At 45.5% G+C, this 13,720-nt stretch overlaps 2 protein-coding genes across 4 annotated transcripts in view; both read left to right on the top strand.

Moving 5' to 3' along the window:
• LOC117507475 overlaps positions 1-13,720 on the top strand; it is a 203,474-nt gene that overhangs the window by 79,480 nt on the left and 110,274 nt on the right. The gene's annotated exons all lie outside the window — the stretch shown is intronic.
• The window catches only part of LOC117507473, a 153,431-nt gene that overhangs the window by 29,530 nt on the left and 110,181 nt on the right, over positions 1-13,720 (top strand). For all 3 annotated transcript variants that reach the window (XM_034167350.1, XM_034167348.1, XM_034167349.1), the window contains exon 4: positions 3,594-3,818. In XM_034167350.1, the coding sequence (XP_034023241.1) occupies positions 3,594-3,818 (225 nt within the window). The remainder of the gene's footprint in view (positions 1-3,593; positions 3,819-13,720) is intronic.

The following is a 13,720-nucleotide window of genomic DNA, read 5'->3' as shown; positions in this document are numbered from 1 at the left end:
CAGCCTGCTGTGTGTTTGTGTCACAGTGCTGTCACGACACAGTAAGCAGAGTGCAAAGATTTACAGACATATTTTTAAACTTTTGTTTCAAAGTCTGCTCTGAGTGTCTCTGTGAGTGTCCTTGTTGTGGTTAAACTAAAATTGGGGTAAGACCCGCAAAGCATGAACAACAAACACTAAGCACCCCCCCCCCCCCCCAAATATGCCTAAAATGTTTTCCTGAGGACAACATGATGAAAAATACACTGCTAAAACCTTATTACCTTATTACCGCTTAATCAAGTCACGCTTTCCAGATAAATATACAAATTCTTGATTGCTCTTGCTCAGCGACTACAAACCAGGGGCAAATCTAGATGGAAAGAGGGTGTTGGGGGGGACTCCACAACATCCCTTTATTACAGGTTCACTTTTGGGGAGATTTTTCAGACTACTACTACTACTTAGTAATAATAATAATAATAATATATTATTATTAATAATTTTAATAACTAAACATTTGAATCAGTATTTCTCTGGGCCTATGTTTTACTGTAGTTCTGAACGTTTACTTGGACATTTACTTAATTTCACTTTTCTGCCTAACTAAAGTGGAATGTGAGGCAATACCTTTTTTTAATGTAATGTCTAAGCTCGGGCATTATTGGGTCTGTTTGGGGTTCTAGCTTTAAAATCAGGTTATTTAGGATGAGGGAAACCAAAAACAGGAAAATGATTACTGCTCTTGTGGTTAGTGACCTTATCAAACAAACATTTTAAACATATACGTCCCTTTCTAACAATTAATGCAGCCAAAACAGATCTCTTTTGCATGGTTTTCTCACACATTGACTACTGTTTCACCAACTGGTCATTTGCAGGTACCTCGGTATTAAAATCCATAGAGCAGCTGTATAACAGAGCAGTTAAGATATATGATAGATCATCTAACTCTTATCATCACTGTAAGGTTCTGGAAAAGCATAAGTTTCTAGACTTTGAAAATCTGAAGGTATTCAAATATGCCTGCTTCATATATAAATGTTTACATGGACCAGCAACAACTCCTGTTAAAGAATTCATACACGTAAAAAAAATTCACAGGGTATGGTACAAGATCTGACACGAGGTGTCTGTGAGATTACTCATAGAAGGACCATCTTTGGTCAGAACGTGTTATCCATAAAAGGTGGGCAAGCTTGGAACAATGTCCCAGTCACAATCAGGGAGAGCACCACTTTCAGTACTTTCAAAGGACAATTGAAAACTTGGTTACTGGCAAATCAGACATGCAACCATCTGTAGCCTAAAACACAATTCAGCTATGGAGGCACCACTCGAGTTTCTTTTTCAGTAAATATGTACACAATGTCCTTGTGTATTTTATTTTATTAAATGGTTTAGTAGTCGTTATACAATATGTTTGTGTATGACACCCTGTGCAATATTTACACTTGTGCATGTGCAAATGAATGTATAGGGCAACTTGCAGTACAACCTAGTACTGTAATGTGCAATTACAACCAGGCACTGAAGCACTTTGCACTTAGCACTTGTCACTTTAATACAGTACTTTTGTACCTCAACACCCATCATAAAACTCTTTTGATTCCTCCACCTGTCGTCTGCTTATTAACTATCAATTACTGTTACTTTGAATTGTAAATATTTGTATGTATATTCTGTTTTAATTGTTTTTTCTGTCATGATTAATTTATTTTGGTATGTTGTGTGGTGTTTTTCTGTCTGTTTCTATGTTACTGGGACTATGGATGGAAATTAGCATCCTGCTATAATCCGGCATATTTACATGTAAAAATGTCCATCAATATGCACTGTCCAATTTCAAATAAAATAAACATACATACATGTAGGTTGTTATATCAACTTTGGTTAAAGACAAAGAAAATGTGAAAAAGAAAATACAAATACAACACACATTAAACAGTAAAAATTGGGTTGATCGGGGTGAGAAAATAGTTATAAAAAAAACCTCCAGAATGCACCCCTGGACATCAAAACCACCAAATTCTTCCCTTGCAAAGGTCCCCTTTCACCAAAAAAAGACATCCTCACACCCCCCATTTCAGAACCTGGCTATAGGCCTGAGATTTGAATTGGTATTGAATGAAGTAAAAGCTGTAGAAAAGCTGTCCCCTTAAAATGTGTTTATCCTGAAGTATTTAAATAATGTGTAGGTTAAAGTCTTTCTATAATATGATGCTGCATCAGAAAAGAGCAGCAATGGTTGCTGAGTGAAATATAATGTTGTTCAGCAGGAAAACAATTTGCTGTTTTAGCTGTCTCCACCTTGTTTTACCTTAAGACCCGGTCACACCGCACTAACGAAGGACACCGAAGCCAAAACGAAACAAGAAGTCTGGCCTTACGTTGACTTTCGGAGACATTGTTTAACCATCGTCCAGCTTTGTTCCTGTAGCTGGCGCTTCGTCAGAATTTTCAAACTTGAAAAATGTGAAGGAATCCCGACGACAACCTGAATTCATCCGTATTTCGTTTTGCTTTCTGTCTTGACGGTTCCTCATTGTTTGCGTAGTTTCTATAATGTCAGCATTCCGTTTGATTGTTGTCTAACTTTGTCCAACCTCCCAAGTCCGACGTCTTGCACGAACATTGACAATATCTGAACAGATCAATAACTAAAGATCTGACAAGGTGAACGTGACTCATCCATGTGTGGGACGAAAAGCATCGTTTTCATACAGAAACAAGAGTGGCAAGAATGTTTTATCAACTACTGTAACTATGCATGTTCCAGCCGTTTGTGGCTGGCCTGCGTGTATGCACAGGTTGTTGTCAAGACAACCAGGCCCCACACCTACTAGTGCTGTGGACATGAGGAAGCGGCTGGCTGCACTCGGTCTCATTTTCCACTGTCAAGTCACGTCATCATGAATATTTCGTTTTCATTTTGTTTAAAGTGTCAAGGTCGCTGTTCGCTTTGTTTTTCTTTTGTTAGTTTTGGATTTGTTCCATTACTTTTGGCGCTCTTGATTCCCAGGCATTTCGGTGATGGGAGAAGTGCAGGATCATTCATCCACCTTTTCTTGACGATTTGTGACTTTGTGACTTTTTTCCTTCGTTTGGCTATCGTCGTGTTGCGTGTGACCGGGCTTTTAAATCCTAGGACGCGATCACAAAAGGGTTTCTATAAAAAAGGTAGATGGTGAACAGCTTATGATTTGGTCATTATAAAAAAAATTTCACTCAGAAGAATTTTGTTTGTTTGTTTTAATCCCTGAATCTACGGTTAGCCGCCTGACCATTGTGCCCTCCAAAATCATCTTATTATATAATTTGTAATGCTGCCTTTACCCGTGCTCAGGAGGTTGTGCACAAATTGTTTACACAGGTGTCAGGAAAGGCTGATTGATTGGGAGAACACTGCACATTCCATTCTGTGTTTAGCGACCAAGGGGCAACGCAGGTTTTTCTCCACATATATAGGCCCGTTTCCACTGCAGGAACTCATCCTATTCCCCAGATTTCAGGAATGGGTACATAGTGTTTGTTTTTCTGCTGCTGTAAAGATGGCTGAAGTTATTTTACATTTTCCCCAGATTTTACAGTTTCTAACATTTTCTTAATTACAGTAACAGATTCAAGGCGGATGAATTTCTCCATATTAACACAAGAGGATCCCACTAAGGTACAACAGAAGGAATATATTTCCAGTCTGCGTCATGGGGAACCTGGCATCCTGCCTTGGAAGGCGGAACGCAGTGACACTCGGGCAGCTTGTGAGGTCCAAAATGTTACCAACAGCCAAACTCAGATTGTGACAACTGGAGAGGAGACAGAAAATCAGTTTCCAACAGGTATTTGCATAATACATTTCCAAGAAATCACCTATAGACCTTTCTGTGCTGACTTGTCAAATGGAAAATGAGTGACCACGTCTCACTGTGGAAAAGGACAGCAGTGAATTGTTGTGATACCGCCTGCCACCAGATCTTTCTTTTTTTTTTTCTGTGTTGGCTAAATTTTGTTTAACCCAACTTTTAACTTCTTTTACTATTGCTGTCAGGCAATTAAAATTTTTTATCTAATTAATTGCAAGGTTTGCAATTAATTAATCAAAATTAATTGCATGTAGAATTTTTATTAAATATCATGCCTCAAATTGTAAGATGTACACAGGCTATCAGAAACACAAAAATAATGGAACAAAATTCACTCTTAACCCTCTGGAGTCCAGGGTATAATTGACCGTTTTTGACTACTTTTGGTTTGACCTTTATAATTTACCTTTAAAAAGTGTTTTCCTGGCCTTGTTTGGTGTCATATTTTTTTCAGCACAACCTCACCTGTGTGACTTTACAGTTTCTCATTCATTCTGACCTACTGTGTTAACACAGTGAACCTAAAATCACACAAAAACATAAAATCCAAGTAGAAAAAAGCTTGTTTTTTTTTGACTGTGAAAAACCACAAACTTGTTTAACAAACCATTTTCATAATTTAAAATGTAAATATAAATTGTAAATTTCAAAAACAAATGCACAAATGCAGCAAAAAACAGTTAAATACAGCTATTTACATAAATGCAGGAAATGCTTCAGGTATTTTTTGCACAATTATTTACAAAACAGTCAGATACCACAATAAGATTTTGAATGTAAATCTAAATTGTACATTTCAAAAACATATAGTGCACAAAATGCTAATGCTAAACTATTTGCACAACAATCAGATGTCAAAATAACATGCAATTCAAATTATTTGTGCCTGTCACAAAAAACAGTTCCTGTCCAACACAACACAGAGGGGCACATCCGTCTCTCTCTGTCTCGCTCGCTCACCGCTCTCTCTTTCTCCTCGCTCACTTTCTCTCTCCCTCTCTCTTTCTTCCTCTCGCTGTTTTCATGCTGTGCAAACTTCGAACTTTTTTGGAAACACGAATGTATCATCAGCGATGCTCAAGCGCAGGATTTTAATGGAGATTTTATCCCCTTTCAGCAGACAGAATCTCTGTTCGGCTTCTCCTCCTCGGCTGCACGCTGAGCTGGCGTTTCACAGCCTCGAGACAGTGAAGCGGCTAACCTTTTAGCACACATTTTCAGCAGCAGTTGAGTTAATTTTTTGGAAAATCCGTGCTCGATGAACAGACAATTTGAACCCGAGAGCCGGGCAGAATGTCGCGTCATTCCCCGTCACCTGCAGCCAGCTGGCCGCAACGACAAGTAGCCCATGATATGAGTCTTCTTATTGTCCCGAGCAGCGTTGCCGGCCAGCTCGAGGAGCTCAGCGGTCAGATACTCAAGCACAGCCACCAGGTCAACGGGGGATCCCGCACTCACACGCTCTGCATAGTTGCCCTTCCTCAGCAGACGGTGGATACGGCTGACTGGAAACTGCAATCCCGCATGGGAGGAGCAAGTTTTCACCTTGGCCCTGGCTTTACCGCCTGTTTTGCCTCTTCCGCTCATGATTTCACTCTAAACTTTCACTGTCAAAGCACAGAGAAGAAAAAAAGAAATCAGCCAGAGAGTTGACTGATGACCTGAGTTTTTGACAGTGCAAGATACAGGGCCCCACTTCACGCTCCACTCACAGCCTTATAGGGAGAAATGATCAACAGTTATGATAAATCTAACTTCAGAAATTAAATCTACGTATCTGAATTGACCTAAACACAAGTTTTCACATCTTAAATGTAAATAATGGTGGAGAAACCAGCCAGAGAATCGACAGTGATTACAAGCGCAGAGCATGCATTTTCCATTGACAGCGCGAGACCGCTGCATCGCTTTCACCTTTCAAGATGGCAAGGGTGCTATCCGCTAGGGGCAGGCCTGTTGTGCAGCTCGACCCTATCTAGTAAATCTGTGACCCCCAACACTGCTGTTCAGCTAGCTGACCACACGCTGCACCGATATGATTGGACCAGAGACTCCGGGAAGAGCAGAGTTGCAGGACTTTGCATATAGGCACACAAGGACTTGGTGCACACAGAACCGCATCATTGACAGTTACTGCTGTCTGGATATAGAGATTGTCAGTTACACACAGGTCTAATTACTTACTGTGAGAGCTGTCTGTAGTGGTTATTACAGCTGTTTACACTCCACCAAATGCTAATATTGGCACAGCTCTCAGCCACCTGAACCACACCATTATCAAACACTAGGAGCCATGCTCTGAGGGAGTGCACATCATAGCTGGTGACTTCAATCAGCATGCTAAAAAGTTGTTCTTCCTAACGTCACTTAACATCTGAAATATCCCACCAGAGGAAGAAACGCATAAGGTGATGTGTATTTGAACATTAAGTAGGCCTACACAGCAGTGCCCTTCTCACATCTGGCTTATCAGACCACATATCTCTGATCCTTGTCCCAGCCTACACCCCACTTAAGCCCCTTTCACACTGGCGTATTCGTAGAGCTGCGTATTGTGGCGTTGTGTTTCATTTAAATAGGCCCGAAATGCACACGTATTCAGCATTTTTCCATGTTCATAGATCTGCTTGCAGCTGCATGTGTTCGCTTTTTAATGTGTGCACAAAGTCGCGTGTAGCCCTTGCTGCTGTTTAAAACCAGTTCACTCCTGCCAGCTGTGCAGAACACATCAGTGCGCTTGGAAAACAGTGGACTGTATCATGAGGTTTTTACAGTTTCATTACTGCAATGTATGTAACCAAAGCTGCTATTTTCTGCCTCTGTGGAAGTGCGCTCTGTTCTCTACTGCACAGTGTGGTGCAGCTCAGAAACAGTCATTTAACATTATTATTTTTATTTTTTTTTTTTTGTGGATCATTTTCATTGTGTACAGATGCTGCTGAGTGTGGGTGTGGTAAAAGCTGCTGTGAATGAAGCGTTGTGACTCTAAACTTTTAACGCTCTGGTTGCTCTGATCAGGTCCGCTGATTTGATCAGACCTGATTGATCAGGTCATCTGATGATCGCACCGACATGCAGCGATGAGGCTTTTATTTTAAAGAGTCACAGTTCTTTTCAGGTTTGATCAGAGAAGTTCCACATCCATTAGTTACAGCTGTGAGCACACACAGGCGCTGTGGGCTGTGTCATCATGTTCTCCAGCTTCACTCTGGATGCACGCCCTCAGTTTTTGGTTGTGTACAGGAGTGCCGTGTTGCACAGACTTGTTTGCAGTAACGCTGCGCTGCGCAGACCTGCTTAAAACTGTGTCCAGTGCTCTACGCTGAAGAGAATTAAACATGTTCTATTTCATTCCGTCGAGAATATATACCAACAAAGTCACGCCATTGGATGTGACCTGAGTGACATCACTGGTTGTCTTTATATACCAGACGCACCCAGCGCTCGCTTCTTTTCTACATTCTCGCATTCTTAGAGGTTGAGAACGCATTTAGCTGCGATTGCCGCTCTCGCTTGTAGCCTCGCAACCCACCTTTGGTTGGAACTACGTGCACTGCACACGTCCTCCAGAGGCTGCGAGACATGGCTTCACCGTTTTTTGTATTCTTTGACTGACGCCTGTCGTGAGTACACCTTCCTAAACGCCGGGTGCGCACCTTTGCCGCTGCCCTGCTGGGTATTTTCCCCTGTGCACATTAGCTGTGTTGTTTCGACGAAAGCTGGCTATTTGTTTAGTTGTGTCACTAACCCCGTTAACTACGTGGTAGTGTGTGTATCAGAACCAGTATAGTGTACTGTGTTTGGCTTGCCGTGAGTGTTTTCCACTCCTTGAAGTACTTCGTCTGCACTGTCGCCATTTTGCTAAGTTTAACAGCTCGGCTAGCAGCTAGTGTTGTCGTCATTGCTCTAAGTGACTTAGCACTTGAGCTGTGAGTTTTTCGGCTGTGTGCATCGTGTTATTATTGTGGCTGTGAGTGTTTCACGCTCCGGGCCTTGTATTGGCTTTTACACTGTGAATGCTTCATGCGCCGTGCCTCGTGTTGAGTCTGCGGCTGGAGTACTTCACGCTCTGTGCCTCGTGTCGAGTCTGCGGCTGTGAGCGCTTCACCCTCCGTGCCTCGCGTCAAGTCGACGGCTGTTCTCGTGAGCGCTTCACGCTCCGTGCCTCGTGTTGAGTCTGCGGCTGGAGTGCTTCACGCTCCGTGCCTCGTGTTGAGTCTGCGGCTGTGAGCGCTTCACCCTCCGTGCCTCGTGTCAAGTCGACGGCTGTTCTCGTGAGCGCTTCACGCTCCGTGCCTCGTGTCAAGTCGACAGCTGTGAGCCCTTCACACTCCGTGCCTCGTGTCAAGTCGACGGCTGTGAGTGCTTCACGCTCCATGCCTCATGTTACTATTTACACTGCGTGTGATTCACACTTTGTCTTTCCATCTGTAACCGTCAGGGCTTGCGTTAGCCATCTGCACGCAGTCCACAATGTTGACAAGGCCTTTGTTGCATGGCTGTAGTACCTGTTTGGCTCCCTTACTCATGACCAAGCTTTGGCTGAAAAGGTCGAAACGTTGACTTCTAAGTTTGCTCAGATTAAGTCCTTGCTTCTGAATCTACAGCCTAGGGATGCAGTGACAGTTCCTGTTGTCCCTAATGAGGCTGATCAGACCAGTGTAGTTACTCAGCAGGAGGAAGATGTCATGTCTATTGCTGCGACTGATTCCTTGTACATGACAAGTGATATAAACTGTGGAGGATGAGGATGAGAGGGGTCTTTCTCCAGGCCATTCATTAGTGGGCTCTCACACCTCTGAGGCAGAGTCCCTGCCGCAAACTGGACCTGGACTATCCTTTGTCAAGCAAGCTGTTCAGTTGGCTTTATCCAGGCTTGGGGTCGACAATCCCCCTGCGGAAACCACTGCTTCAAGTGCCTTTTTCAGAGTTACTCAGAAGCCTGAGTTCAACGTTCCAGTTTCACAACCATATATCGAGGAGCTCCACCGATGTTGGGTGGACCCCAAATCATTGACCCATCTATCGCAGGACTGCAGAGCCCTTAGCTCTATGTGTGATTCGGCGCAGTATGGTCTGAACCGTATGCCCGCCGTTGACAGCATTATTGCGAACCTGGTTGTGGCTCCAGCTGATGCTGCTCAGCCGGATGCCCGCTGCCCACGACCTCAGTGTAGGGTCACTGATGACCTCCTCACCAAAAGCTATGACATAGCTGCTCACATCAGTCGCCTAGGGAACTCACTGTCCCATTTAGCCCTTGCCCTCTCAAAGTCTTTGAGGGAGGCAGAGGTTGATGATGGTACGCAAAGTCTTAGTGATGCCTCACTCCAAACCTTTGCTTATATGTCCAGAGAGCTTGGCAGACTGATGTCAACCCTTACCATCACTAGACGTCAGGTGTGGCTTGCGCAGTCCCCCCTGTCCGAATCCTGCAGAGGCACACTCCATTCGCTGCTGATTCTTCCAGGCCAAGTATTTGGACCTGCGGCCCAACAAACTTTGGAGCGTGCTGTTGAGGCTAGTAAATCTCGGCAACAGTTTGTTGACCTACACCGGTTTTTCAGACCTCAGCCATTCAGACGTGCTACAGCTTTTCACTCTACATCCAGGCTTCCGCCGACTCCCAGAGCTGCACGTGCTTTCGCAGTTGAGGGCCAGCTCTCCCAGCAGCCTGCCTTTTTGGGAGCCTACGGGCAGACCCCCGAGAACTGAACGGTTTCACAGAGCTTCCAGTAATCGCGCCCAGAGGTCCTCAGGGATGCAAGGCAGAGGTGGTCGGTTCTGACTGCCGCTTGGCCCCCAGCCGTTTTTCACGAAATCAACTCAGCCACTGGGAGGCTCAAGTTCAAGACCCATGGGTCATTTCAACCTTGTTTGAAGGTTACAGAATTCAGTTCAGATGTCGTCCTCCAAAGTTCAATGGGGTGAGGATGACTGTTGTTTCCGACTCGGTGCAGTCTGCCACCCTACAACAGGAGATTTTGGAACTCCTGGAGAAGGGGGCCATAGAGCCAGTTAACAGCTCAGACCAGCTCAGGGGGTTCTATTCAATTTACTTCCTTGTTCCAAAGAAGGATGGCGGCTTTTGTCCTATCCTTGATCTCTGACGTCTGAATCTTTATATCAAAGTGCTGCAGTTTCACATGCTCCGCACAACAGATGTCCTTCAAACTATCACACCAGGAGACTGGTTCACTATTTCCATGTGCCAGTGGCACCTAGTCACAGGCAGTTTCTCCGCTTTGCTTTCGAAGGTCAGGCATACCAGTTCAGGGTGCTTCCTTTCGGGCAAATTGACTGCAATGTCGCTAGTGGTACCTTTGGGACTTCTTTTCTTACGTCCCCTACAGATTTGGATCAACAACCTCAACTCAAAGTTGCATCAGCACAGGCTTGTACGACTCTCCAACCAGTGCCTTCTGCACCTCAGACCCTGGGAGAAGGTGGACTTCATCTGCAAGGGTGTCTCTCTAGACTGGAGTCCTCAGGAGAGACTCCAACACATAAATGTGCTGGAGCTTCGTGCTGTGCGACTGGCTCTCAAGCATTTCCTCCCGTCCCTGAGAGGAAGACATGTTCTTGTCCGGTCGGACAACACGTCAACAGTCTATCACATAAACCATCAGGGGGGCACCAGGTCCAATCACTCATTGGCAGAAACTCAGAGGCTTCTCTTATGGGCGTTGCCTCGCCTTCAAAGTGTCAGAGCAGTTCATCTGCCCGGCATACAGAACAGCGCTGCGGATTTACTCTCCAGACAGAAACCACCACCGGGAGAGTGGAGACTGAACCCAATTGTGGTCCAAATGATCTGGCAGAAGTATGGTGTAGCGGAAGTGGACCTTTTTGCTTCAAGCACCTGGACACATTGCCCATGGTGGTACTCCCTCTCGGAACCAGACAGCCTGCTGGGGCAGGATGCATTGGCTCACCCGTGGCTGGATTGCCTCCTTTATGCCTTCCCTCCTCTCCCGCTGCTCATGTTGACACTACACAGGATAGATCAGAGCAGCCACAGGGTGCTGCTGGTTGCTCCATTCTGGCCGGGGAGGATTTGGTTTCCCATGATTTACAAACTCCTCGAGGGGGAACCTTGGGCTCTCCCGGAGAGGAAGGATTTGTTGTCACAGCTACAGGGGAGGATTTGGCACCCTCACCCAGAACGCCTTCAATTGTATGTGTGGCCGTTGAGGGGCTGGACTCCTTGTTAAGGTCTTGTGACCAGGCTGTTGTTCAGACTATCCTTAATTCACGTGCTGCTTCTACCAGGGCCTTGTGTGACAACAGATGGAAGCTGTTTGCGCGGTGGTGTGAGAACCAAAAGTTAGACCCGGAGCGTTGCCCTGTGCCTGTTTTCCTCAAATATTTACAAGAACTGCTGGAGAAAGGACTTTCTGTCGCTGCCTTGAAGGTTGATGTTGCTGCAATCTCTGCCCGGCACGTCTTCGTTGATGGCCGGTCAGTGGGTTCACACCTCTTAGTGTGTCGTTTTTTGAAAGGTGCTCTATGTTTGCGCCCTCCAAGGCCTGCACGCGTACCTTCATGGGACCTTCCTGTAGTCCTGGAGGGTTTAAGTTTATCCCCTTTCGAACCAGTTGAAATTGCTGATCTTAAATGGGTGTCAGTGAAGACTGCCTTTCTACTTGCACTGTCTTCGGCTAAGCGGGTTTGAGAGCTCCATGCCCCATCAGTCACTGGGGACTGTTTGTGATGGAATTCTGATGGATCTGGTGTTACGCTGTGGCCTAATCCATCCTTTTTTACCAAAGAGAATTTCAACCTTTCATGTTAACCAGCCAGTTTCCTTGGCTGTGTATGCCCCGTATTCTGATCCAGGATTATCTGTTTCAGGTTCCCTGTGTCCTGTTCGAATGTTGAAGCAGTACATTAGTGCGACTGCCGGGATCCGGAAAATGGATCCCCTGTTTGTGTGTTACGGTGATCACAAAAGAGGCTGTGCTGTCTCAAAGCAGCGACTCTCGCATTGGGTCGTGGATGCCATTTTACAAGTATACAGGTCCAGAGGTGTTCAGCCTCCTAAGGTTACGTGCCATTCCACCAGAGGGGCGTCCACCTCCTGGGCTGCACTGAGAGGTGTCCCTTTGAGTGATATTTGTGCTGCTGTTAAGTGGGCTTCGTCCTGTACCTTCGCCTGCTATTACAGACTGAATGTGGCTGCTCCTCCTGCGGTGACTTCGGTGGTGTTGTCTGCCTCCACTCCCCACTGCTGATGCGAGGTGAGTGTGACTCTTCATGACCTTGTTGGTATTAAGTCATCCATGTGCTAAAGCACTGCCCTCTGGCGGTCAGGAGGAATGAAATATAACGAGAGTTACGAATGTAACTACGGTTCTATGAATTCCGGATGACCGCCAGAGTTGCTTGTCACTCAGTCTTGCGAGTTCATTCCGAAAAGAAGCGAGCGCTGGGTGCGTCTGGTATATAAAGACAACCAGTGACGTCACCCAGGTCACATCCAGTGGCGTGACATGGTTGGTATATATTCTCGACCTCTGTGCTTCGCACATGTAGTTATCCAGGTGCTAAAGCACCGCCCTCTGGTCATCCGGAATTCATAGAACCGTAGTTACATTCGTAACTCTCGTTTAATTTCTTCCATCCTACGCACGTAGCCCTCAACATACTGCTGCATAGGGAGAAAAAACTTGACGTAGAGCTGCTAAAAGTGGGTGTAGAGCTGCTCAGCTCGGTGTAGACGATACACCACGAGCAGCTCTACGAATATGCCAATATGAAAGGGGCTTTAGGAGAAAGACAAAGCCCACCACAAAAACTGTTAACATCTGGCCTGAGGGTGTTCTCTCCCAGCTACAGGACTGTTTTTTTTTCACAGATTAGATGGGATTTATTTGAGCACCTACATCTGGAGACATATACACAGACCGTCTTCTGTTCTATATTACAGTCTGCACTGACACATCCAGGTCTTTCCAAACCAGAAACCCTGAATGACCAAAGAGGTCTACATACTTCTCAGAGCTCATGATGTGGCTTTCAGATCAGGTGACAGGGCCCTGTACAGCAAGGCGAGAGGAGAGAGAGGATCTGAGGAGAGAGGTCTGAGGAGGGGAACTAGAGATGACAAATGGTCCTACAAAATGAAAATGGAGTGTTACTGCTCTGCTAGAGAGAGCATTCTAACATACGGTACACTGCGGTGTACTGTATGTAACCAGTGTACCGTATGAGCATCCATCGTACCACACGTGTGATATGCTGGATGCTCTGCACCGGACAAAAAAAAAAGCCCTGCAGCGGATCGTCGACACAGCACAGAAAATCACTGGCTGCCCTCTCCCCTCGCTCCAGGACATTGTAGACACCTGTTACCATGTGAGAGCCAAAAGCATAATCACAGACTCTTCACACCCTGATCATCACCTATTTAAGGGCCCTGTTACACAGGACGGCGTCATTTGTGAGTCTGTTGTGCACTCTAAAACTATGCCAAGAAGCAGGAGGGATGTGAAAACACCTGTCTGTGTAACTGCTTCAGTGTCACTTGTGCATCATTATCTCCAGTGGTGTTGGGGCACTACAGATGATGGGGAGGTGACGGTCTAGTGGTTAAAGTGTTGGGCTTGAGACCACAGGATCCTCGGTTCAAATCCCAGCCTGACTGGAAAATCACTGGCCCTTGGGCAAGGTCCTTAATCCCCTAGTTGCTCCCGGTGTGTAGTGGCATGGCAGCATGGCAGCAGCCTGATGTCAGGGTGAATGTAAGGCATTAGTGTGTAGAGTGCTTTGAGCATCTGATGCAGATGGAAAAGTGCTATATAAATGCAGTCACATTTCCACAGATTTTCCCGGTTTATAGATGTATATATATATAGATCAGAGTGGAGTTTTTCAGG

Source organism: Thalassophryne amazonica, chromosome 3 (assembly GCF_902500255.1).
Source record: "Thalassophryne amazonica chromosome 3, fThaAma1.1, whole genome shotgun sequence".
Lineage (NCBI taxonomy): Eukaryota > Metazoa > Chordata > Actinopteri > Batrachoidiformes > Batrachoididae > Thalassophryne > Thalassophryne amazonica.
This window is presented reverse-complemented; position numbering and strand designations above follow the sequence as displayed.